The sequence below is a fragment of the Hyla sarda genome, chromosome 12 (assembly GCF_029499605.1).
Source record: "Hyla sarda isolate aHylSar1 chromosome 12, aHylSar1.hap1, whole genome shotgun sequence".
Classification (NCBI taxonomy): domain Eukaryota; kingdom Metazoa; phylum Chordata; class Amphibia; order Anura; family Hylidae; genus Hyla; species Hyla sarda.
The window spans coordinates 31,537,687-31,564,648 of record NC_079200.1 but is presented as its reverse complement, the minus strand read 5'-3'; the positions used below and the strand labels follow the sequence as shown (position 1 = coordinate 31,564,648).

Sequence of the window (26,962 nt, the reverse complement as noted above, 5' to 3'; positions counted from 1 at the left end):
CATGCTGTAACAAGTAAAAATCCGCTGTATACTTCAAAATGGGCAAAATAAAAAATTGTAATAGAAGAGTGCTCCTTTAACAGAGCCAACTCCATTTAATGCAAAGTAAGTATTTAACGGTTTTTAACACTGAAAATGCAAAACAGAATAAACTGCATTTTGCTGTGAACTGTAAATATCCAATGGAGGTGCTCTGTAGGTTTGCTAAAAAAAAATTCACGTCAAACTTAATGGTTTACATGTTTACTTAGAAGAGTGTCCTTCCTGTTTTGACAGATGTCACTGTAATATAATGGTTCAGTTCCACACACTCCTATGGATAGGCAGCAAATGGTAACTTTCACGTTGCACATGAAAAAGCGCAACAAACTGTAAATTATACAGTTAGAACCTATCAGTTAGAACAGCTCCTGTTAAATTCATCAAAGACCTTCAGCCCCCAGCCTAGCCTCTACTTAGCCAACTTCACCCAACCCTGCCTTTTCTTATACCAGCAAAAACTCTCAGTATTTTTTGAGAATACTAAGTCCTGCATATATGTCTATATGACTACCTGAACAAACACATGAATGAACTGAAAAGCAAGAAAACATCTGAAATGCATCCACACATAACAAAATCCTCTATATGCTCCTACATGTGGCTTGTGTGTGAGCAAAGCATGCTGGGATTTTTTTGAACAGCCCAAATATGCAAGTCCACATATAAGGAATCTTTATTTTGACTGAAACAAACCTTGAAATTCCTACAGGATGCTATTACACATGAGCTTGTCCATCATGTCAGACCAACAAGTGAGAGGGTAAGAGAAGATGGACAGAAAATCAGCTCCCGCAGAAGGAGGTCAACTCTGAAGACATGGTTTAACCAGCGGAGTTCAGACAGGTCAAAGTGTGACCGGCTCAGACCCAGGGTGAAAAGTTCACACAGATGAAGAAAAACCAATATGTCCGGGTAAAGGCTTTCTGTACCATTTATTTCAATTTACAACAAACCATGCATATAAAATCTAGATAAATTCCATTCTAATCACATGTAGCTACACAATTTATGCAAACAAATGTCTTTGTTGGGGCTTTTTTTCTCCAATACGTTCAAAGAAGGAAATGACTGAAGACGGCCAAGGGTTCAAAGACTTCATTAAGAATGTTACGTAATTGCATTGTACAAAAATAATTAAATAAATGTTATTTTTGTGGCACATTTTATTGGTGCCAGAAAACTAATAAAGTGCAATCATTCTACAGGCACCCTCACACTAAAATATGAGCCCTACAAAAACAGGCACATTAATAAGGTCCTGTATATACTTTTCACCATGGCTCAATATCATGTGAATAACAGATTGTGACCTCATAGGAGCAGAAATCTCAATAGTTCTGTATTTTTATACTGTTACACTATGTGCTTGTTAAAAATGTTGCCACAATGTTCACATCTGTGTTGGGGGCTCAGTCAGGAACTTCAGGTCTGCACTGTTCTTACCATCAAGATGATGGCCACCACAACAGAAGCTGATGGTCTTCTTTTATATGTCAATGGCGTCTGCCAGGTGCTGGTAATGCCCACTGGGCAATGAATGAGGCTATCAGTCATTTTTGCTTTTCCTGCACAACGAAACAGGAAAAATTTTCTTTTTTATATGTCAATGGGGTTTGCCAGGTGCCAGTAATGGCCACTGGGCAATGAATGTGGCTGTCATTTTAGTTTTTCCTGCACGATGAAACAGGAAAACTGCCCTGGTGTGAACAGAGTCTTACATGTAGTGGCCCCTGCATCAAAATATAAAGTGCTCCCATGTTAATATTGAATACAGGTTAAGAAAATACATAAAATAATGAGTAGACCAGGAAACAATGTTGTTCTAAGGATACTATGTAAGAGAAATGTACCATTAGTGACATATTTCTGAAACCAAAAAACAATCCTGTGAGGGGGCACCAGAACCTGGCATCAGACCAGACATTGCAAGACATTGTATTGGTGGAAGTTGTGGAAGTTACTCCATGGTATTCTCCTAATGCATATTATTGTGTAAATGGAAAAAGGTGATGGTATTTTCAAATAAAGTTTACTTTTTTTCATACCTATGAATGGGAAGGTTATTAAAAAAGGATTTAAATTTGGAATTCCATGTGAACACTGCAAAAAAATAAAAAGACATCGAGAGGCAATAATCGTAAAATCATGTGTTACTTCACTTTTGGAGTAGTCATTACTTATGCCTTATGTCTTGCGAAGGTAAGACAAGTAGGCCACTACTAAGAGAATTATAGAATATAGATTTACCTTAAAACATACAAGCTATAAAAAAAACATACATTTTGTGTTACAAGTGCAATAGGTTGATCAAGTTACATTTTGTAAACCATGAACCAGAAAAAGGAATGATTTAAAATGAAATTTGAAAACATTATAAGTAAATGCTATATGTTAGCTACTGGGTTCACAAGCAGGTGAAACAATACAATGTAAGACAACAAAACATAAACAAGAAAAAAATCCCTCAGTTTCAAATGTGCAAGCACTAAAAGAATGATAGTAAACTTGACCTGCCAATGGTAGCATCCAGTAGCCATTTTTTATCCCCTTTCACCAGCAGCCCTCCCCTCTGCATGTGCACGGTCAGGTCATGCATGGATTCGGGTGAAACTCCGTTCACATTTACATACAGGCGGAGTTTCACAAAGAAAGCCCATCTGTTCCCGTCACACAGTACAAATCGAGTGTCACCCAACTTGCTGCTAACGGCAGACTCCTTTCCCATTAGGAAGAGTAGCAAAGAGATCTGGTTATGGAGTGGCTGATTTGAGTATAAATACCAGATAACTAAAGACATTGTATTACAAGCCATAAACATTATTTTTTTTTTTCTTTTTACAGCTCTTGCAGCCTTTACTCTTTCAGTCTCCCAACAGGGAATCACAAGGACCAGTCAGCTATGAGAAAAATATATTTTAAATAGCAAGATCTTGGGTAAACAGTCAGTGTGCATGGGTGACTGCCATAAACACACTGTGAACTCTGAACTTTCAATGCCCTTCAACCTAATTAATATACTTGTGATGGTTTTCCTGTATCTGATAAAATTTTATAAAAATCTCTTGAAAAAACACCATATTGATGAAGTGAATGTAAAGGAAGCAGCATGTTAGGACAATGCAACGTTTAGGGAGCCTTTATATAGCTGCAATGTAATAGTCATATGTCACATAATAACAGAATCAGGTTTTCCTCCAAACAGTTCACCAACCTGCCAAATTAAAAAAAGATAAGTGTTTTTTTTGTTTTTTTTCCTTTTCCATTTACACCACCTGGCAGCAAAATAGAATATACAAGACAGGCAAACTTTTTTTTTTCCCCCTTTGAGTCGTGCTTTCATTTGCACAAAAAAGGCTTAAATAAACATCTATCAAATCTGGTCCAGTGAAAGAGTTTGGAGAACCACCATAATACAGTGCAGCTAGCAGGTGCTTGCCTGTTCCCCATCTGTCTCCCACTCTGGCACTGCCTCAGCATTTCATCCCTCATAAAATTTCCATTTTCGTAAGCAGGATTTGTTATTTCCCAGGGATCATAGTGTTGCTTCTTCCTCCAAACCAATGGCCATAGTATCAGGCAACTGTTATAAGTTTACCAATATAGTTTCAGTATAGTCTATGGAGTGGTCACACAAGTGGCACAAATTATTGCATATTCCATAAAACAGTGTTAATGGGCTGCATACAATGCGCCTCCAGTAGAGAGCAATCTGTACAATGAGGCTGCAAAATGACACCACTGCTATGTCCAATGGTGAAAATTTTTTTGTAGTACACTCCATTTCTTCTATTACAAATTATATAACCCCCAAACAGTGAAGAATCCCTCGGTGGGAAAGTTTAAAGTAGGGAGATGAACAGGGACTGAACCTTGAACTCCATTTACCCTTTGAACTCATTACTTTTAACTGGGGCTCACTGTGCTTTGCTTTTAGACAAATTTCACAACAAGCCGAAACCCTCTCTTGCAGCTCCCCTCAGAATAAGATATATTATCATGGGGTTGACCCAATTACCTGCGGCTTCCTTTCTCTGCAAGGTGAAAGCTGCATGTGTGAACATACATTGAACTCTGAACTCTTCGTACCATGTCTTTAAGCTGGAAATTTCCTTTTCATTTTCGGATCTACTTTCCATGGTAATGTTTCTCGCTGTGACGGAGCAAGTTTGTCCAGCAGCAGGCTACAGAACAAGCTACTTAATAAAACATTTGCTTGAAAAACAGATTGCGGAATGGTTCTCTTTATTGCACTCCGAGTGCTTTATATTATAATGAAATAATGCATTTTCCTTTTTCCTGACCTGGGTTATTGCCGGCTTGGGGCTATCAGTTACTATGCAGTAGAAACTGACACAAAATATGTGTATAAGACTCTCCATCTATAGCCTAACACCCCAGCACCTCACAACACAATGCCCAGCTGACCCACGGCACCCACATTTTGATCTTAAAACTCACCCACTTCACTGTGCAGAAACAAATAAGTGTTGAAAGAATTGTATTTCGCAGACACAGCAGAATGCATTTTCAGCACCATTAACTTCTGCCACTGCCTCTGGGAAGTACATTAAAATGTTTCTATATACTGGTCCATGTTAATTAAAAAAAAAAAAAAAAGTGTCGACTTAATTCTGTTGTGTTCTTTTTGATGTTGTGTCACAGTTCAGATTAACTCATTAAAACTAAAGGCAGAACGATCGAGACTTTCCAATCAATGGTTAACAAGGTATTGCTGCTGCTGACCAATTGTAGTAGCCAGGTTAGTATGCATTAACTGGGCGTCAGACTCCTTTCATGGAATAGCTTCTTGCTTCATTAAATGATCTGCCTGCTATTTAACAGATGAAATGGCTTTATTATTCCATGTAGATCCCTAAAGAATTCCTAAAAATGCCCAAGGGGATTGTACCCCAGCGCTGAGGAAAATGCTGCTTTTTTATTAATACAGAGCCAAAATTGGAATTATGAAGACAGAGGCTTCTTATTCCCAACAAGAGGAGATTTGTATTTTTTAAGCAGCAATATGTGAGGAACGATGATAATTTATGGGGCCATTGACTGAAGCGGACTGTTTTTCACTTAGATGCCTTTATCTGCAGCAGGAACAACCTTTAGCCAGATGCTGAACCTAAAACTTTACAGGGGTGTTAATGTTTTGGAGAAATTTGTCAGAGCTCCAGCTGATACAATCGGTCTAAGGGGCCCTTGTAAAGCAAGGACTGAATAACGTCTCCTTTCCAGCCATTCATTTTCTTAATGAACAAGGTGCTATTAGCCTGAAAGGGGAGACCTGGTTTAAGGAAAGAATAAAACACTTTGCCACAGATGCTCCAGCATCTGAGGACAGTAAGGAAAACAACAACCATGTGCAATAGCGATTGATCCCTGAGCACATACATCCACGCAAACTAACTGCAATGACAAAATAAATATCATAAACTAGAACTAATACAGATGCAAGTCACTAAATGATAAGCTTTACAGGTTATAACACAATAAGAACATTATAAACAATAATGTATAACAACTAGAAGGTAAAATATATCTCATTATATATTGACAGCTAATACCCCTGGAAATCAGCTGCAACAGCTAACTTTTTGAGCGGTTTTCTTTTGATGTCTATAAAAGTTCTTATCGTCGGGTCACAAATAAAAGGTTCTGATAAGTCAAATAACGAACATACAACTAAAAAATGAGAGACGGGTAAGGGGCTAGGAGGTTAACTCTCCTGTATATTTACATTCCACATGTGAAATCACTTAATTCAATTAACTCAGAGAATACTAGTGGAGTCCAGTGGACATATTCACGCTCCTCTCTCCTATCTGACTAATGCTCACTATTACATAGGGAATTCAATTATAAGAGGCATGGATCTGCGGCAAGGCAGCAGATTATTATTAGATGTAGCAAAGCAAATGAGAGAGCAACCTAATTATTTATGTACATTCTGGCTGTGTACAAATATTTAACATATATTATTACTATTGACGACTTGAATATTTAAGTTGACATCTATAGTACAAAACATTTATCTGAATAGAATAAAAACTAAACAAAAGCATAATATAAATAGATTTTATTAGATAATTTAAATTTCATTTATAAAGTGCCAACATAAACTACAGCACTGTATAGAGCTTGTCATCACTTATGTTGGTTCCTGTCCCCATTTGGGCTCACAATCTAAAGTCCCTATTAACCTATCAGTATGTGAGAGAAAACCCAAGCAAACATAAGGAAAACATACAAATGCCACGCAAATGTTGTTACAGATGAAAATGTATAGCGTGTGGACATAGCTGTGATAACAGGCTATTACTCTGACAATGCTGGGCGAGTTTACTTTAAAGTTTGGGAATAGGACAATTTTTATTTTGACTAAAATAAGTCACTATTGAATATTAGGAATAAAAGTAATAAATAAATATAGTATGATTATAATAATAATAATGAGCATGATAAAATATTAGGTGTTTCACTAGACTCCTGCATGGGCCAAAATGCTGCTGCTATGTGTGTTTAAGGCATCAATAAAGATGTACTTTTTTTCTTCTTTTTCTTTTTCTAACTATGTTTGATGCTAAGCATAATGAAATATTTTGGTCTTCTACAAAATAATAAGCCATTCAGAGTCAATTTAATTATTCTTGTGTTATCGCCTGAAGAAAATACAATGACTGCCTGTTTTACCGTATTATCTTTATGTGGAATGTATTTTTTCTTACCTCCACTAGGGGGCACTACATATCTTGTTCTCTACTAAATAAAGCTACCTTCACAGAGTTTAGTGTTTGTCAAATAAAAAATAAAAAAATAAAAAAGTTGTGCTTTAAAGCATTAAAAATAAGCACAAGACACGTCAGGACCCCAGGCAATATACTTTTTTTTTACTTGCCATTTATGAGGTATAAAAACCAAACTCATTCACTTCTCATTCATTGTCGTATACTAAACAACTTCAATTATGTGCTTGATGCTCGTAATTAAAGAACCACTTTAACCATACAACGCAACCCAGATAGCAGAGGAAATGAGAACAAGCAGCTAAAGCAGACATCTGGATGGCCGGTTGGTGAAGTGCCATTTTTGTAACATTTTTACTTTTTTACCACTTCAGTAGTTAAAAGATTACCCAACTGTCTAAGAAACCGTAACCCTTCCGATACACTAACGTTTGGACAAATAACCTAGTGTATAAAAACTGCAGTAATATAGCTCCACAGAGACACTGGAAAGCCAGACTTCTGGACACAGAAATGCTAAATGTATAGTCTGGGTTCTGATACAGAATAAAAATAAATTAATAAATACATAAATAGATAAACTTTGACTCATCTCAAAATAATTTTTAGACGTATATTTACGTACACACTATAAGGAGTTTTACTATAACCAGTGTTTTATACATCGGACTTAAGTTAAAGCCATCAGTGTATAATGTGCTGGTTTTATTTAGAGGCACATGTCTAGATACCTGCCCCCTTTGTTGCATAAACAAGCACTGCACAAGAATATACAACTTTTTACACAAAAACTGGCATATTTACAATGGTTACCACTTCTACATGTATGGCAAAACACTGTATTTTCTTACCAGCCTCAAGAAACCATATCTAAAGGGACTGAAAGGAGCAGAATAAACAAGCTCTATGTATGAAGCCCAAATGTCACTTACCTTCATCTAGGTAATCGGAGGGAAGAGAAACCTCATCGGAGGCTGTCCCATGACTCAGGCTACGATTATCATCGTAGCTGTCCTGCCCTTGTGTGAGTCTTTCACCTTCATCATCTAAGAAAAATACCATAATACATTTATTATTAAAAATAGAAAGAGGAAAAACGATATATTGTGAGAAACATTGGTACTTAACTCTTTTTCCTATGTAGCACCATCACATCCCAAAGCACTGTACACACAATATAATCAAATCCCCTCAGAATCTGAAGCCAATGCAAAGATTTACCAATACCTGTGTAGATGAAAAGTGGTGCAGTTACCCATAGCAACCAGTTGCTTCTTTTATTTTTGATAAGGCCTCTGAAAAAAATTAAAGTAGCACTCTAATTGGTTGCCATGGGCAACTGCACCACTTGTCTTCTGGACAAGTTTTAATAAATCTCTCACAATAAACCATCAGTATATCTGGGTTTAAAGGGGTTATCCAGGAAAAAACTTTTTTTTATATATATATCAACCGGCTCCAGAAAGTTAAACAGATTTGTAAATTACTTCTATTAAAAAATCTTAATCCTTTCAGTACTTATGAGCTTCTGAAGTTAAGGTTGTTCTTTTCTGTCTAAGTGCTCTCTGATGACACCTGTCTCGGGAAACGCCCAGTTTAGAAGCAAATCCCCATAGCAGACCTCTTCTAAACTGGGAGTTTCCCGAGACAGGTGTCATCAGAAAGCACTTAGACAGAAAAGAACAACCTTAACTTCAGAAGCTCATAAGTACTGAAAGCATTAAGATTTTTTAATAGAAGTAATTAACAAATCTGTTTAACTTTTTGGAGCCAGTTGATATATATAAAAAAGTTTTTTCCTGGAATACCCCTTTAACAGGAAGAAACCCACACAAACATAGAAATTTCCAAACCACTCACAAATCTTACAGCACGTTGGGTGTTTATCGTAGTATCAGAGTGAGCTCCTAGGGTAGGTTAACACTTAGGCAATATACTCTATTATAATCACACTATTTATAATCACACTATTTCTATTTCTCTGTTATCTTTTAGTTTTATAGACTCCTAGGAAATGTGCAAGTGAATGAAAAAAAGCACATTGTTGTATTGTGCGTCATATTAACGTTTCTTTATGAGCACCACAATGCATATACTGTAAAAGGGTGAAGGCTGAAACTCAAGAATTTCTTTAAAATAATGTATTCTACATGTGTACTGGTTAGATATGTATCTGTCATTAGGATACAGTACTGATAATAGCCTGTAGGTGGCTTCTGGGATAAGAAACACATTCACTGCACTATATATATATATATATATATATATATATATATATATATATATATATATATAGTCCCAGGTGAATGAGGAATACAACAGACATGTTCCCATTCACAAGCAGGCTTAAAAGCATTCACATAAATGTCCTTATTTATACAGAAGCAACCTATGTCTCAACTATAACTCTCCTTTAAATTCCAATGAAGAATTGTGGAGCAGCTCGATTTCCTGTCATAAAAAAATGGGGAAATATTACTTTACACACCTCGCAGTGGTGATCCATCTAGTGCACAGCGACAAGAGCTGCTCCACGCGTATATAAGTAATTTCTTAACATGGTTATCACATCATCAATCCACACCAAAGACACACATCACAGTATATTAACCAGTGAGATAATATTCCATAGAAATGTGATCATGAATATCCATTTACTGTGGGAATAACATAACTGATACAAAGCAACAGACATTACCCCTGGCTTGTCTCATACATCCATGCTAAGATGACAGCTAAGAACTTGCTCCAGTGATCAAGTTCTCAGTGGAGCACAAACCTTGGGTGACAGGTCTGGCAACTGGTGCTTCTGTAATTAGATGGGGAGAGACTGAGAGCCAATATAAAGGAATATAGTGAAATCCGCTGGGGACGTGGTCAGCCACAGTCCTAGTCACAGAGTTACAAGACATCAGGAATAATTCCTTCATTAATTAGCCGCCTCGCTCCTCAAGTCCAAGGAGATCTATATCTTACAGGAAAAACAATATAATCAGATGGGCGCTCTGGACCAATAATCTATTACAGTTTCTAAGATTGCAGCTCTACTACAAACTGCAGCCTGCACTTCACTCTGGAAAATAAATGCTGCTCAAACAGAATGGGATCCACAAGATACAAACATTCTAAGGCCTTGGCCATAAGTCAACATATCTAATACCATACAGACACTTTAACATTACAATTGTTATATAATAGATGAATAAGTGCAAGTATTTGTTGCCTGGTTACTGTGCATACTGACTAAACAGACCTTTCACACCTGTAAGATTCACAAATGCTCCATATTTTCATCTATAGTCTCTCCCACACTGCAGCTACAAGTAGGGATCTATGATACGGTTTGTAATGCTAATCCATTTTTTCAAGCTCAGTTTACTTCTAAGCAGTGTATGGGAGTAATGCCGACTTCATGTGGAAAAATATGCTTGTGAAAACATACAGATGCATAAATTATTCCATTGACTAACGCTGGCTACATATTATGGAAATCACAGTTAGGCGCATACAAGCAATAAATATGCTTGTGGGCATGAGGCCTTACGCTTTCCTCAAAAACACAGCTATGCATCATCTCCAAAATACAGAGCTGTTGTGTGTGGTTCAATGTTAAAAACAAGACTGAACACTGGGCTACCCATTTACGCCATTTAGCATCCTGTTCTACACTACAGGCCTATAATAGATGGACAGAGGTGGAGAAATTAAGACTTGGCCCAATACATTCCAGTTCCCTGATTTGAGGAAAATGTAAGGTGTTTAACTTTACCATTACTTTGGATTCATTCACTTGAAGGGCTATTCCCATCTCTTTAACCACGTCTTTACATGTAGATTATGGCACATAAACAAGTTTGCAATTGGATTCATTTAGCAAACGTGGCTGCTTCTGTAGATATATCTTCTTAACTCCTCTTTTGTTTAGAGTTATGGTTCCTGTCCACCAGCTCTGCTTTAGAAGCAGTAGTGACGTCACTGTGTAGAGTGATTGGAGGAGCTCCTGAGCACACATCAGACTCCCTGCTTAGGAATATCTCAGTACATGCATCATGTCTGTTAGCTGCAGGCATAGTGCTTTAACTAGGAAGCTGTCAGACACAGAAGCAAATTACCTGCCCCTGACCACAGTTCCGTCCACCAGCAACCCCAAAAGTGTGAACAGACAGCAGCAGAGAGTAATTAGAGTAGATGAAACCTCCCCTTCAACTTTTAAGTACAAGAATTTAAGTAGCTCTAGTACCAGGTTGCACTGCAAAATGCCTTATTACTTTATTCTGGAGAAATCATAGAAGTGTCCTTCTATAAGCCCTGATCTGAATTATATTGAACATCTTTAGAAGGAGCGAAAACATGCAGTCTGGTGAAGGCACCCTTCACACCCGAGACAGCTGGTGCAGTTTGCTTACAAGTGGACCAAAATACCTGTAGACAAGCGCAGAGCACTGTGTGTTAAACCCCCCTTAAGCCAGTTTCAAACTGGTGATATTCAGAAAAAAACTATTCAGTTGCACGTCCTATGGGTCCTATGATGCTATCAAGACCCTTACTCAGGCTGGGACTTGCGGCTGGAATAGAAACACAACAATTAGTCTGTATTACACGTGACTTTTTTGATCACTTTTAATCAAGTTTTTTCTAGGATGTGATGTGACCAGGTCGTTTGTAAATTTTTTTTACGTTTACACCTTTCACTCTGCAGCAGCACGAACACCATAAGTTAATAGTTTGGACAATTACGTACGCAGAGATACCAAATATGTTTATTATTTTTTTACAGTGTTTTATTTGAACAATGAGAAAGGGGGGGGGATGATTTGAACTTTTATTAGGGGGAGGATTTTACAAATGTTTTGCCCCCCCAGGAGCCTATCATTAGATGGCTTATATAGATCAATGTAATGCTATTGCATTACATTGATCTATGTTTTTGGCACTCGATTGCTAAGAGCTACTGACAAAGGGGTATTCCAGGAATTGTTTTTTTTTATTTCACTATGCTACAGGGGCTGTAAAGTTAGTGTAGATCATAATATAGTGTCTGTACCTGTGTGTGATGGTGGTCTCGCAATTCTTCTCTGATTTTCACCCCAATATTTATTTTTAACAGCATACAAAATTACTCAGGTCCCGTGTTTTCCCAAGTTGCAGTGTGGCTCGAGACATTACATCACTAGTCAGGTGTGCAAAGGGAACCTGTCTTGCTTCAATGGGTGGAGCGACCGCTGGGTGGGAGAGAGATAATTCTGCAACTAACTGTATTTTTGCAACAGCTGGAGGCACCCTGGTTAGAAAACACTTTTTTGAATGAATGCAGCTCATTTGTGTTTCAATGGGTGGGGTGGCTGATGTGTGAGAGGGAGGAAAGTTACAACATGGAACTATGGGACTTTTAGTTTGATAGAACAACTCCAACAGGAAATACCCAGTTCACAAAAAGATAGCCACAGCGTTATGGTAATCTCACAACATAGCCATTTAGCACCAAGACAAGCACAAATCCTTTCTAAGCATATCTGTTGCTGTCTACCAGGTAAGTACTCAAATCACCTTATGGTGGATAAACCTTTTAAGCAATCATCGATCCACCGAGGACCAGGAAGGACAGGTAAGTCCCCGTTATTCCCCGGCAACCAACCTGCAGCCCGTAATTACATTGCAGAGCTGCAGACGGGTCCCCTAGACCCCAGGGATTACCGGCATTTAATGTTTAAATGCTGTGATTGCTACTGGTCACGCCATTCAAGCATTTCAATGACGGACATCGGAGCCAGCTCCGATGTCAGTCATTACCGGCAGATGTCAACTGCTCATACAGCGGGGAACTGCCGGCTATGGCGCGTATCCGACCCGGGGCCACGCTTCATGGTTCCCTCACCCGACCCATGAGGTATTGTTACATCATCATAGGTCAGGAAGGGGTTACGTACTCGCTGATACTATTTGCCAATACTTTTTATTAATGTCATGTGACACGGTTTATTTTTTATTATTATTTTTTCTATTTTATTTAAACTTTTTGAAACGTGGGGTGATTCAAACTTTTATTAGGGAAAGGGTTAATGCAAATTTATTATTATTAATTTTATTTTTTGACACATTTTTTCACAATTTTTTTGTCCCCATAGGGCACTATTACATGCAATCCGTAGATTGCATACACTGATCAATGCTATGCCACAGCATAGCATTGATCAGTGTTATCAGCGCTCCTTTACTACTGCCTGCCATGGCTGGCTGCAGTATAGGAGGGACGATCGGACGGCACAGAGAACGGTAAGGGACCTCCGGCCGTCCCCTCAGCTGCTCGGGACACCGCGATTTCACTGCAATGATCCCGATCAGCATCCCTGGGCTAACTGGCAGTTAATTTCACGACTTTTAGACGCTGCAATCAACTTTGATTGCAGCGTCTAAAGGGTTAATTGCTGGACATCACCGCGATTGCTGATGTTCGGCATTAGCCACAGGTCACAGCTATGATGCACGCTCAGCTGCTGAAAGCACTGCATAGATCGGTAGCATGCACAGGGCACCTCTGTGATACCTGCCGGCAGGGGTACCACTGGCAGGTGTCGGATTAGGTATTGGGGACATTTGGTGTCCGATAATGTCCAGTATCGGTACATCCCTAACTGAGCCCCTTGATCAAGTTTTCATGCAGTTGTACAGGTGGCCACTAAAAATAAATACATTTAGCCAAAAAGTAAACCAAAAAAGTACAAAACCAGTGAAATAAAAAAAAAAAAAAACAGAATACCCCTCAAGTAAGGAGTTCAGGTAATCATACAAGTTAATAAAAAAAAGTGTTATACTCTAACAATTTCTTTAAACATGGCAACCAAATCTCTTATTCTAAACATTAAAAATTGGGTCTTGTTTTTGCTCAACTCACTGAAGAAAACTGAAGTACAGTACATAGATTGATAGAAAGTCTCAGACTTTCTATGAGTTCGTATAGTGCTTGCTCCTCTGCCTCATCTCACTGCTTGAACTTCTACTGACACCTGCAAAGATGGATTCTAAATACAACATCTGCATGGAGTTTGTATGTTCTCCCTGTGTATATGTGGATTTCCCGTGGGCCCCTGAATGTAATAACATACTGACAGGTTAATTGGCTTCCTATAAAATTGACCTGTGTGTTTGTTGCAGACAGAAAATTTAGCTTCTGAGCTCCACTGTGGACAAGAACTAGTATGAGTTATGAAAATCTCTGTACAGCAATGCAGAACATATTGGCAAAATATATAAGCAATAGGAAATAATAAGACCCATGCTGCATTTTTAATTCTAAATCTCATTACCTATCATATAATGAATTTTCAAGATTGGCTTGTTAAAGTAATAGGGGACACCAGTAAAATGGTTTCCTGCTGCAATTATTAAAGAATCAGTTTGCTAAGCAGTGGCCAATATGTCCTGGTGGTTGCTTAGCAACAAAGAACACAACCAGGCAAAATTTCTGTGCAGATAAAGAGTGAACCAATAGATATTCCCACCTCACAGATCCTATGTAAACTTAAAGGCTAAGATACATATTTATCCAAGATATGTCCTTTCTTCTCTCCGCTTTGCTGTCAGCTCATTGTCTAGGTTACCAGCCACCACTCTAAAGGCAGTGGTCAACCTTTAGATAGCCTTATACCTGTGTATACATCAGAAGCAACGGCTCTGGTGCTAATGTACTTTCCCTGGAGCAGTCATCAATACAGTCATCAGTATTTCTCAGAGAAAAGGATTGCAGTAACACATGTTTATTCCCTTTGTGTGTATTGGAACTAAACCTTAAAGGGGTTCTCCGGTGCTTACACATCTTATCCCCTATCCAAAGCATAGGGGATAAGATGCCTGATTGCGGTCCCTTAGCTGAGGACGCCCATGATCATGTATGCGGCACCCCGTTTGTAATCAGTCCCCAGAGCGTGTTCGCTCCGGGTCCAATTACGGGCGACTACAGGGCCGGCGGCGTGTGACATCACGCCTCCGCGTGATGTCACGCTCCGCCCCTCAATGCGGAGCGTGACGTCACACGGGGCAGAGGCGTGACATCACACGCCGCCGGCCCTGTAGTCGCCCGTAATCGGACCCGGAGCGAACACACTCCGGGGACTGATTACAAACGGGGTGCCGCATACATGATCAAGGGAGTCCCCAGCGGCGGGACTCCCACGATCAGGCATCTTATCCCCTATCCTTTGGACAGGGGATAAGATGTCTAAGCACCGGAGAACCCCTTTAAAAGGGAGGAAAAACAGCAAACCAAACTCCAAAAATGATTGGCACCATTAACTTAATATTTGGTTGCACACCTTTTGGATAACTGAAATCAGTCGCTTCCTGTAACCATCAATAAGCTTCTTACACCTCTCAGCCGGAATTTTGACCACTCTTCCTTTGCAAACTGCTCCAGGTCTCTCTTATTGGAAGGGCGCGTTTTTCCCAACAGCAGTTTTAAGATGTCTCCACAGGTGTTCAATGGGATTTACATCTGGACTCATTGCTGGCCACTTCAGAACTCTTCAGTGCTTTGTTGCCATCCATTTCCGGGTGCTTTTTGACGTATGTTTGGGATCATTGTCCTGCTGAAAGATCCAAGATCTCGGACGCAAACCCAGCTTTCTGACACTGGGCTGTACGGTGCAACCCAAAATCCGTTGGTTATCCTCAGATTTCATGATTCCTTGCACACAATCAAGGCACCCAGTGCCAGAGGCAGCAAAACAACCCCAAAACATCATTGAACCTCCACCATATCTCACTGTAGGTACTGTGTTCTTTTCTTTGTAGGCCTCATTCCATTTTCGGTAAACCGTAGAATGATGTGCTTTACCAAAAAGCTCTCTTGGTCTCAACTGTCCACAAGACGTTTTCTCAGAAGGATTTTGGCTTACTCAAGTTCACTTTGGCAAAATGTAGTCTTGCTTTTTTATGTCTCTGTGTCAGCAGTGAAGTCCTCCTGGGTCTCCTGCCATAGCGTTTCATTTAATTTAAATGTGGACGGATAATTTGCGCCGACACTGATGCTCTCTGAGCCTGCAGGACAGCTTGAATATCTTTGGAACTTGTTTGGGGCTGCTTATCCACCATCCGTGTCACGATTCGGCTGGCTGGAGGTGGATCCTCTGTGCCAGAGAGGGATTGGCGTGGACCGTGTTGGTGGACCGGTTCTAAGTTGCTACTGGTATTCACCAGAGCCCGCCGCAAAGCGGGATGGTCTTGCAGCGGCGGTAGCAACCAGGTCGTATCCACCAGCAACGGCTCAACCTCTCTGACTGCTGAAGATGGGCGCGGTACAAGGGAGTAGACAAGAGCAAGGTCGGACGTAGCAGAAGGTCAGGGCAGGCAGCAAGGATCGTAGTCAGGGGCAACGGCAGGAGGTCTGGAACACAGGCTAGGAACACACAAGGAAACGCTTTCACTGGCACAATGGCAACAAGATCCGGCGAGGGAGTGCAGGGGAAGTGAGGTATAAGTAGGGAGTGCACAGGTGAGAATACTGATTAGGCCTGCTGCGCCAATCAGTGGCGCAGCGGCCCTTTAAATGGCAGAGACCCGGCGCGCGCGCGCCCTAAGGAGCGGGGCCGCGCGCGCCGGGACAACACAGACGGGGAACGGGTCAGGTACGGGAGCCGAGATGCGCATCGCGAGCGGGCGCGTCCCGCATCGTGAATCGCATCCCGGCTGGGAGTAATATCGCAGCGCACCCGGTCAGCAGGTCTGACCGGGGCGCTGCGAATGAGAGAACGCTGCGAGCGTTTCTCTTCAGTCCATGCCCAGGGAGATAAACTACTAGGAATCGACCGATATCAATTTTTTAGGGCCAATACCGATAATCTGTGGACTTTAACCCCTTAAGGACGCAGGATTTTTCAGTTTTTGCCTTTTCGTTTTTTCCTCCTTACCTTTTAAAAATCATAAACCTTTCAATTTTCCACCTAAAAATCCATATTATGGCTTATTTTTTGCGTCACCAATTCTACTTTGCAGTGACAGTCATTTTACCCAAATATTCACGGCAAAACGGGAAAAAAAAGTTAAAACTTTTAACCCCTGCTGTGCCCGGGCTGTAAAACTATACATAATAAACTTTCACTTACCTGCCTACGATCCCCTTTGTTCCGATATCGCCGTCCCGTTCTCCGGTCCCGGTCTTTTCCACTTCCTGCGGGTCAGTGACTTCACTCTGCACTCAGCCTATCAGCGGCCGCAGCAATGTTGCGTCGCGGTCACTGATAGGCTGAGCGCAGAGTGAAGTCACCGACCCGCAGGAAGTGGAAGAGACAGAGACCGGAGAATGGGACGTCGATATCGGAACAACGGGGGATCGTAGGCAGGTAAGTGAAAGTTTATTATGTATAGTTTTACAGCCCGGCACAGCGGGAGAAAAAAAATTCAGTTGGAGAACTCCTTTAAGGGGTGAAAAGGCAATGAGAAAAAAAACTAAAGTGCAAAAACTTAAATTTGTCCAGTCCTGAAGGGGTTAAAAAAAACAGCCACTAGGGGGTCTCTGTTGCTTTCATTTTGTCATCAGACCCAATTCTTTTAGTCTGATCTGTCCTAACAGCAGCAAATATGGTGGCTGCTCTGCTCACTCCTTTGCCTCCCTCAACACAGCAGTGGCAGCTGAACCATGTGAGAGGAAGACAGGAGCCAGAAATCTGCAACATTTACAGAGGAGGATAGTGATTTCCAGATACACTGACCACAAATACAAGGTACTACATCAATGACTTGTTTATATGCACCCATATATGTTCCTCTATGGGCACAAAATGAATGGATTTCATGTGGCATATGGTAAAACTTGCCAAGACATCAATAGCAGTCTTAAGAAACGAGGTTATACTACTTCTACACTTAACTGAGCACAACGTATAATTAATTTGATGGACAGAGATGCCTGCTTACAAGAACCCTCATTTACTTCCACCAATGCTAACTCACCGTATATGTCCACTTTTTCTACACATTATAGTAGTGACTTTGGGAACATTTGCTCTATTTTACGTAAGCACTTGCCAATTTTACATCAAGATCGTGATCTGGCGGGTCTATTACAAAAAGGCACCGAATTTGTAGCCAAAAAGGGACAATACTTGAGGGACTTACTATCCCCAAGTGAATTCATATCAGGGGAATCCAATACAAATTGATTGGCAACGAAAAGATGTTATCGCTGCAGTGCAACCAAATGTACCTGCTGCACTCTTATGACTAATACTCCCATATTCACATCTACAGAAACTAAACAAAAATACTCTATACGGCAACTCTATCCATGTAGTATACTTGGTCACATGTACCAAATGTCAAATACAGTATGAAGGATGCACGGTCAGGAAACTTAAAACACATATTGCAGAAAATTTCCGTTGCACCAGTAATGCACTTACAAACAACCGATCTGTATCTACTTTCACTAAACATCTTAGGGACCATCACCAGGGCGATTCCTCTGGTTTTGAAGATTTTAACCCTTGACTCCTGTAATCCTTGTGGAATGAATACCAAGTAAGACCTGATGTGTATATATTAGCACCATTTCATATATAATAGTATATATATATGTATAACAAAAAACATTTTTCGATAACATTATCTTTATTATTTGGTATTCCTTCCTCCATTACACAACTATCTATATGTGAATATTGTCCCTCTGCAAATTTGGTGGTCATCCAATACTGCTTTTGAATATGAATTAGCTAGGTTTTTTTGTTATTTATTCTTCACTTGTCTCATTACTAAATAATGATTTGAGGATTTTAATCCACATTGGTACAATTAATGCTTGGATGTGTATATATCCTTGGGATTAACATTACTATTAATATTTTTTCTCTTCTCCCGTTTTTCTGTCACTTTACCCAGTTTCTAATGAAACATTACATGCAATTCCTTCATCAGTATTTATTGCATTTTGTTACCTATTGGCATATATACATGTCTACTCATTATTATCTATTATTTTTTCTTATTTGCAGTGATAATTCTTTATTAATAATGTGACCTTCATTTGGTTGTCTCTGTTTATGAGTATGTCTATATTGTCACGATTCTATACCTGCATAGACAACTGTTTGCAGCAGTTCACACCTGCATATGGTATCGTGCGCTCTGGTGCATGTAACCTTGGGGTGTCTTCTTAATATTATTACCTGTTCTGCCCCACCCTTCATACTTTAGGATATAAGTTGCGGTTCACATTTACGATTCACTATGAATGAGCCTGTGCGCTCACACTAATCTACCCATGGATCAGTTCCATGTTTTGTGGCTTTGTTCCAATTGAAGCCTGGCTTGCACACGTCATGTTGCCTCTGGTTCCGGCGTGTGCTGGCTTCCGCTGGGCTCACTGGAAGTTGATACTATATAAGGGGCACATACCCGTGAACATATTGCCACGACTAAGAGTCATGCTCGGCTTGAAATGTGTCGGTGTTTCTTGTTTTTTTTTATTCACTATGGATATACCCTGTTTTTAATCAATGGAATAAAAGTGAAGTTTTAATTCACCATATTTTTTGGAGTAGCTGGAAGCTCCTGTTTTTTTGCCCTCTTTTGCAGTTACTTCCCGGGATATGGCCTGCTGTTTGCCTGCCCTGCTCTCCAAGTCCATACCTGCTCTTCAGTCATCAAACATCGTACAGTGGTGAGCTGAATTTACCTTATACATTTTTCTTTGGATTTCATGTGGACTTACACCTTATACTGTGGACATTACACACTCCAGTGCAGGCCACATGACAAGGGAGGGGGGAGAAGAGCGGTATTCAAATATGTGGAAGGTTGGAACATACCTGAATTTATGGGAGGAGACTGGAACCTCCGCTATTTAGGGTGGGAGGGGTGGGGTAACACACGTTGGGCGCCCGGGTTTTTTAGACTTCCGGTTACGGCTAAGCAGCGGCGTGCAGCGTGGAGGAGAGACTGAGCGGCGTTCATGTAACTCTGCTAGAGGGGGTTCGGGTCTGGCGTTAGGCCGGCCTCCGATTGCGGGGTAGTGGCACGGGACTTGCACGCTCCCTGTGGGGCGAGGTGAGAGTCCGGGTGCCCGCTGCACCAGCGCCGCAGGGACAAAGTCACAGGCAACCGGCGCTGATGTCGCGCGGCCGGTTGCCTGGTTACCGGCTGACACGTGCAGACGCCGCAGCCGGTAACAACAACTGAAAGGGGGTGTGGGCTTGCTGGCCGGACAGGAATGGTGGCATCTTCATGTTAACGGGAGGAATACTGGCCTCCCGGTAGGGGGAATCAGTGGTACTCAGCACAGGGGTCTCCAGCGCTTGCGGAGCCCGCTGAGAACCCTGAACCGGAGGCGGAGTATGGCAGGAGGTAGAGAGGCTCGGCACCTCTGGTCATGTCCTGCGCAGACGCCACCTGGTGATATGAACGTTTCTCAGTACAGAGCACTGCGGTTAGCCCTTTAAATCAGCACATATAATAACTGTTATCTCCACCCATGTCACTCCAGTACTGATTTGCTCCTACATGTTGACATGATACATGAACGGTGTCACCTACTGATATTACTCCAGTATTGAGATAGTATGTGTTGGTACATGACTGATGTTAACCACTGACATCATTACAGTCCGGTTTAGCTATACTCCACTACTGCATAATAAAGTACATCAAAGGGTACACATTTTTTGGTTTTAATAGATTTATCTTCTTCCGTTCCGGACAGTGACCACAGTAAGCTTGCATGAGAAAATATTGGAGAGGGGTTGGTGTTTTGTCAGGCCGTAAATATGTGTTTTTAGGTTTCGCAAGGGGTGGGGGTCTTGTCATTTGAATAAGTATATTGTTTCATCTTTTCTTACGATCAGTCTACGGGTTTCTGGAGTCAGTTTGGTGGTCAGAATTGTCGGTGGTTGCTTAAAGTACAGTTCAAGTGCAAGGTACGTGGTCCTAGTGGGGTTAGGGTACTAGGGAAGGTCATGTGATATATGTTAATTTAAATTATCCTCTCTAGGTGGAACATCAAGCTAAAGTAAGCTAGTGGGTATAGTCGTTACTATTCAGTCACGTTAATACACGGTGAATTACTATTTTTCTTGTATCGGTGGGACGAAATTTCCTGTGTCACGGCAACAGGCATAAGAGCTGCGGAGGTTCAAGTTGTTGCAGGGGCGACTAGCCGGCACGGTTCCCGGCAGGGATGTCATGGTCATCGGTCATGATCACAGGCAACACGCTTGAAAGTCCTGTCACGGCTACAGGCAAGTCACTTGGTTCAGTTGCATGACTGTCTCTGATTTAGGAGTTGCACATTGGGCCGAGCACTATCGGAGACGGTCGGAAGCTGTTTGCAACCAGTGACGGCAAGCGTGGTAAGGTCAGTCGCTGTTAGGACCGCAAGTGTCTAGGTAAACTAGTGGGTATAGTCATCACTATTCAGTCACGTTTAATACACAGTGAATTACTCTTCTTCTTACATGGGTGGGATAATACTTCCGGTCTGTCACGACTACAGGCAGGAGGGCTGCGAAGGTTCAGGTTGTTGCGGGGGCAATCAGCTGGCACGGTCTCCGGCAGGTATGTTAATGGTCACCAGTCATGATCACAGGCAATATGCTTGAAAGTCCTGTCACGGCTACAGGCAAGTCACTTGGTTTCAGTTGGGTGACTGTCTCTGATGTAGGAGTTGCATATGGGGCCGAACATTATCGGAGACAGTCGGTGGCGTTTTCCGGAACCAGTGACGGCAAGTGTGGGAATGTCAGTCGCTGTTTGGGCCGCAGGTGACTGGTAGGAGAATTTCCACACTTGGAGTAGCACACGAGAGTCGGCCTAGTTTGTTTTTCTTGCCTCTAGGGTACGGGACAGGTAGGTGGGGCAAACAGGTAAGTGCCACGTTTTGTCTCACTTTGGCACGGGCATAAGTGGAGCTTTTTGGTAGTTTAGGCACGTCTGATGGTCATTTCTGGGGTTATTTGGGGGATGTTTTGTAAATTTTTTTGGACATTGAGGATCAGCTATCAGTTCCCGAGAACCCATCTAGAGGCTCTGAACATGGGAGTTCCTCGTCTTACAGGACATGGGCTATCCCAAAAATCACGGCGGAATTACGGAGACGGGGCATTCCATTTCCGGCGACAGCCAGGAAAGTCTAGATGTATCGTATTATGATGGCGAACGCTCCGGGTTCGAGTCAGCATGGGGATCAATTTGCGTCAATCCAAACGGCCCTCACGCAATTACAGGGCATGATGACCAGTTTCTCCAGCTCACTGTCAGAGGTCACGAATCGTCTAGATTCAATGGAGGCCAGGCTTCCAGTAGTTACAGTCAGTTACGGGTAGCGGGGTACCGGCCTCTCAGAGCGCTAATACGGATTCAGTACCGACTCCATCACAGGCTCTACTGGGGTCGTCAAGTAATAACCCAGGTACGGCCTTAGCTCCGGCAGGGGTGGGGGTGGGGGGGTGGGTGATCAGAGAAGCTACATAGCATTCTTCTGGCTCATTTCATACCCCAGAGTATTAGGAAAGATATTTTGGAAGGTAGAGATGTAAATCTTGCATCGCTACTGATTGCTTATCATGAGCTAGTAGGTAGTACTTAAGAGTAAGGATATCAGGTTAAAGAGGAAGTTAACATTGCCAGAATTCATGTTAGCGTTCAGTATTTTTCGCGATGTAATTTGTTCAGTGTACCCTCAGCGCAGAGAGGAATTGGATATTTACCTGTACAAACTGATGGATTTAGGGCATAAATATGGTGGAAGTGCTTTTTATGACTATCATGTCTCCTTTGCGGCTCAGGCTGCGGCAGCCTGAACTCCGTTTCAGCAGATTACAGACTGGGCCGTAATGGATACCGAGTTATTTTGTCGCCATTTTGCAGCTATGAGAGCCCCAGCATGTAATCATTGCAATTCAATTGCTCACACCAGTGCGTGGTGCGAACAGTTAAATAACCAAGCCTCTGCGAGTGATAGTCCGGTTTTTCCTTCAACCTCCTCCCAGAAGTCACATTCTGGTCTGGATAAGTTGGGAAGACCAATCACGTACCCGGGAAAAGCCCAGGTATGTAACAACTACAACTGGTCAGCATGTAATCACTCGCAATGTAGATTGTTACACGTTTGCTCACAATGTTTCAGAGCGCATCCCAAAACTCAGTGTCCACAAAAGAACGCATGACTAAGCGTAGTGAATGTGGAAGCCTTGGCGTTTTTTTGGGCATCTCACTCGGATCGCACCTGGGTGTAGTGGCTGTCCGGTTTTCATTCGGGGCTGGTGGCTTTGCCTCAGCAGGCATACAGTTGTCACAATCTGCAGTCAGCCGGTAGGGACCCGGAAGCAGTCACTGCGCTCATCCATGCAGAAGTTAAAAAGGGTTATATGATCGGTCCATTCAAGGAAATCCCTTTTGAGACCTGGAGAATCAGTCCAGTTGGAGTAGTGGTTGGCAAATTCTCAAATAAAAAACGATTAGTGTATGATTTGTCTGCTCCTCATTCGTCCGTCATTCCTAGTCTGAATGCTCTGGTTGCTTCGGAGGAGTACTCAATGAAGTATGCTTCGGTGGACCTGGCAATTCAGATAATTTTATCATTAGGCCGGGGGCATGGATGTCAAAGGCAGACGTCACAGACGCATTTAAGTTACTACCAATCCGGCCCGACCTGTGGAAATGGTATGGTGTCCAATGGCAGGAAATGTATTATTTTGCCACCAAAGTAACATTTGGGGCAAAAAGCAGCCCCTGGTTGTTTGACCAGTTCGCTTCTGCTTTACATTGGATCCTGGAGTCTGTGCTGGGATGTCCGCATGTTATACATTACCTGGACTATTTCCTGATCATTGAGCTGTCTTTCCATTTCCCCCCCTCTGGTCTAGAGACAGTCAGACAGTTGTTCAGGGCCTTGGAGGTGCCGGTGGCGGAAAATAAAATGGAGGGTCCTAGCACTAAGATCACGTTCTTAGGTATCATTTTGGACACCGACGCGATGGAAGCCAGGCTGCCGGTAGAAAAATTGGCACGTATCAAGCACACAATTGACGTTTTTTCTAGGAACCGTCATTGTACCAAAGTGGATTTACAGAAACTTCTGGGCATGCTGAACTTTGCTGCCCGAGTAATCCCACAAGGAAGAGCATTCATTTCACGGCTACTGGCCTTACGTCCATCAGTCTCAGGCCAACAAGCAATGTTACATTTGTATAATGAAGCCATGAGGGATATGATGATGTGGAAACACTTCCTGGGGTCTTGGAATGGCATTTCTTTCTTCATTGCTACTGAAGACAGGTTTTCTCCGTGTGTAGTTTGAGACACATCTTCATTGGGTTTCGCGGCCATATGGGAAACCCATTGGATAGCTGGGCCATGGCCACAGGCAGTGCTGGAAATAGAGAATTTCACATCCACATCAGCATTGTTTGAAATGTTTCCAGTAGTAGCCGCTGCAGCTACATAGGGTACACAGTGGTCCAGGAAGACAGTTGTATTCTTCACAGATAACATCTCGGTGGTGGACATTGTTAACAAGGGCAGGTCCAGGTCTGCTCCCATCATGTCTTGTCAGGAAACTTACATGCTTATCCCTGTTGCATAACTTTCATGTGAAATGTGAGCATGTCCATGGGTTGCGAAACGTAGCTGCAGATGTGTTCTCTCAAGCTAACCTTACTCTTTTCTTCCAGGTCATGCCAGGGGCATACAAAATAGCTACACAAGCACCCCTGGTCAGCGACCTGATGTTCAATTAGACCGTTATATGTCTGTAGCCAAAGACCTCATTAATAAATCATTATCTAAGAACACGGCAAAAGCTTACTCATGCGTGGAAAGTTTTTTCGGACTTCAAGCAATCACACCCACAGGGAAGTCATGATAATATATCTTTTTTACTTATGTTTGTAGGGTTTTGCCATACTGACCTTAAACTTAGCCATAGTACTATTAAGTTATATTTGTCGGGTATTCAGCATTTCATGTCCTTAGAGAACCCGGGGGGCGGGTCGATATTTTCAGCACACCCTATTCGCACTTTGTTGATACAGGGATACAGAAGGTAAAACCCAAGATAACATCTGGTAGACTCTCCATTACAGGTTCACTGTTTAGGCAATTGTCTCACTTGTTGGACCAATACCCCTTTGGGGGGTCATCGTAGTAGGGTACTCAAGGCTGCCATGTATTTATCCTTCTATGGATTCCTGCACCCAGGGGAATTTGCCCTAGCTCAAGGTGCGACTAATTTCGTGCAAATCAATCATTTACAGTTCTTCGCAGATATGGCTCAATTGACCCTGATCTCCTCTAAGACTAGAGTATTGGTCACACGACAGTCCCATACTTTACTACAGGACACGCGTGGTGTCCAGTGATGGTGCTCAAAGAATACACACAGTTATTGACTTCTTCCACCTCAACGGCCCCACTATTGCCTTTTCCCGTAAAAGCATTGACCATTACCGTTGTTTGTCTCTCATGTACGTTGTTTTTTGAAATCTTTAGGTCTTGATGCCTCCAGATTTTCCGGACATTCATTCCAGATAGCAGCCTCGGCGGCTTCTAGTAACAATGTGCCATTTCATGTTATAAAGAAATTGGGCAGATAGAGATCAGCTTGTTATGCTACTTATATTCCAGAACCACGAAATGAAATGCTCCAGGCTGTGAAATCATTGGTTTTCTAAATAAATTATTTTCCTAAGCATGTTGTCTTTGCCCTCTTTTAGGCACACCCCCGGCGGCGGCTCGGGCACACCACTAGCCGCAGTTAGGTCAGGGGTTAGGTACATGTTTCTATTTCAGGTGGAAGGCTTTGACCATAAGTGGAAGGTTGGAACATACCTGAGTTTATGGGAGGAGACTGGAACCTCCGCTATTTAGGGTGGGAGGGGTGGGGTAACTGACACGTTGGGTGCCCGGGTTTTTTCCCACCCACACCACCCTCTTTTTCAAATATTCTATTTGTTTACTAATACACAGGGGTATGCCCTCTTTTAGGCACACCCCCGGCGGCGGCTCGGGCACACCACTAGCCGCAGTTAGGTCAGGTTGGTTACTCTGGTCAGGGGTTAGGTACACGTTTCTATTTCAGGTGGAATCTAGAGAAAGGAGGGAAGGCGCCTCATGTGCGGGATCAGTAGATCTTGCAGGTGGGGGTAGGGGAAGGTGATTCCCAAGCAGTTTACCGAAGTTGGTTGTGCGCCCACACACAACAAGGTTAAGAGCAGAAGAGATATGAAAAAAGGTCCACTGCAGCCCTCCTGGGTAAGAGTAGAATCAAAAGCGAATGACCAGGGAGTCAGGAGTTTGTCTGGCGCAGAGAGGAACCATCAGACAGCCAAGTAAAATCAATGGATTTATTAGATGCAACGCGTTTCGCTCCGCATGCGCAGCTTCATCAGGCAAGAGGCAATTTCAGGTGGAAGGCTTTGACCATAAATAAAATATGCATAATACAAGCTTGAGCATTAATACAAGCTTGAGCATTTCTGGACTTTTTACATCTAATGACAATAACGCTTAAAAGGGTACCGGTCATCAACCCATATTTTCTAAACTAACTAAGATTATATTCTCTAACTACTCCTAACACCCCTCCTGCCCTTTAAAAAAAAATTCAGAGCTTTAAAAGGCTCTGTATAATACCCTCCCCCCTTGCTCACATTGTGTGAGCACCTGGCAGGAGAAAGTGGGCGTTCCCCAGCAGGCGCGAAATCACTGAAGCCTGTGAGAGCTGTGCCTCGCCCATGCCCTGTATGCACTTCCTGAGTTTGGTCTCCTGTCAGGCCAGGAGGAGACCAAACTAACTGTTTGACTGGCGAAGGAACCAGAACAGAGCCACCTAGTGTCCATATTTTCAAACACATTAAAACATATAGTTTGGTGACAAGTACTCTAATTAAAATTAAAGTTGTGTAGTTTTATTATATATATTTTTTTTTTCAATTCAACATTAAGCTACTTGCTTTCACCTTGTCCATGTCGGGAACTGTTTAGAGCAAGAGAAGTTTGCTCTGAGATTTTTCTCTGGCTCTGGGCAGTTCCCAACATGGACAGAGGTAGCAGTAGGGAGTATTGTGTTGGATTGGAAAGAAATACATGCTTCCTCCAGGGCATTTTTTTTATTTTGATTAAATCTGTATAATTTTCTGGCATCAGCTTATTTAAAACCTTTTTTTTCTCTGGAATGCCTATTTAAA

The 26,962-nt window shown here is 42.0% G+C and overlaps 1 protein-coding gene across 6 annotated transcripts in view; it reads right to left on the bottom strand.

Annotated features, from left to right (window-relative positions):
- SKAP1 (src kinase associated phosphoprotein 1) overlaps positions 1–26,962 on the bottom strand; it is a 430,073-nt gene that overhangs the window by 324,370 nt on the left and 78,741 nt on the right. For all 6 annotated transcript variants that reach the window (XR_008849179.1, XM_056547763.1, XM_056547765.1 and 3 more), the window contains one exon: positions 7,724–7,837. Coding sequence is in view for 4 of the 6 variants with exons in the window: in XM_056547763.1 (XP_056403738.1) it covers positions 7,724–7,837 (114 nt within the window). In the remaining 2 variants the exon portion in view is untranslated. The remainder of the gene's footprint in view (positions 1–7,723; positions 7,838–26,962) is intronic.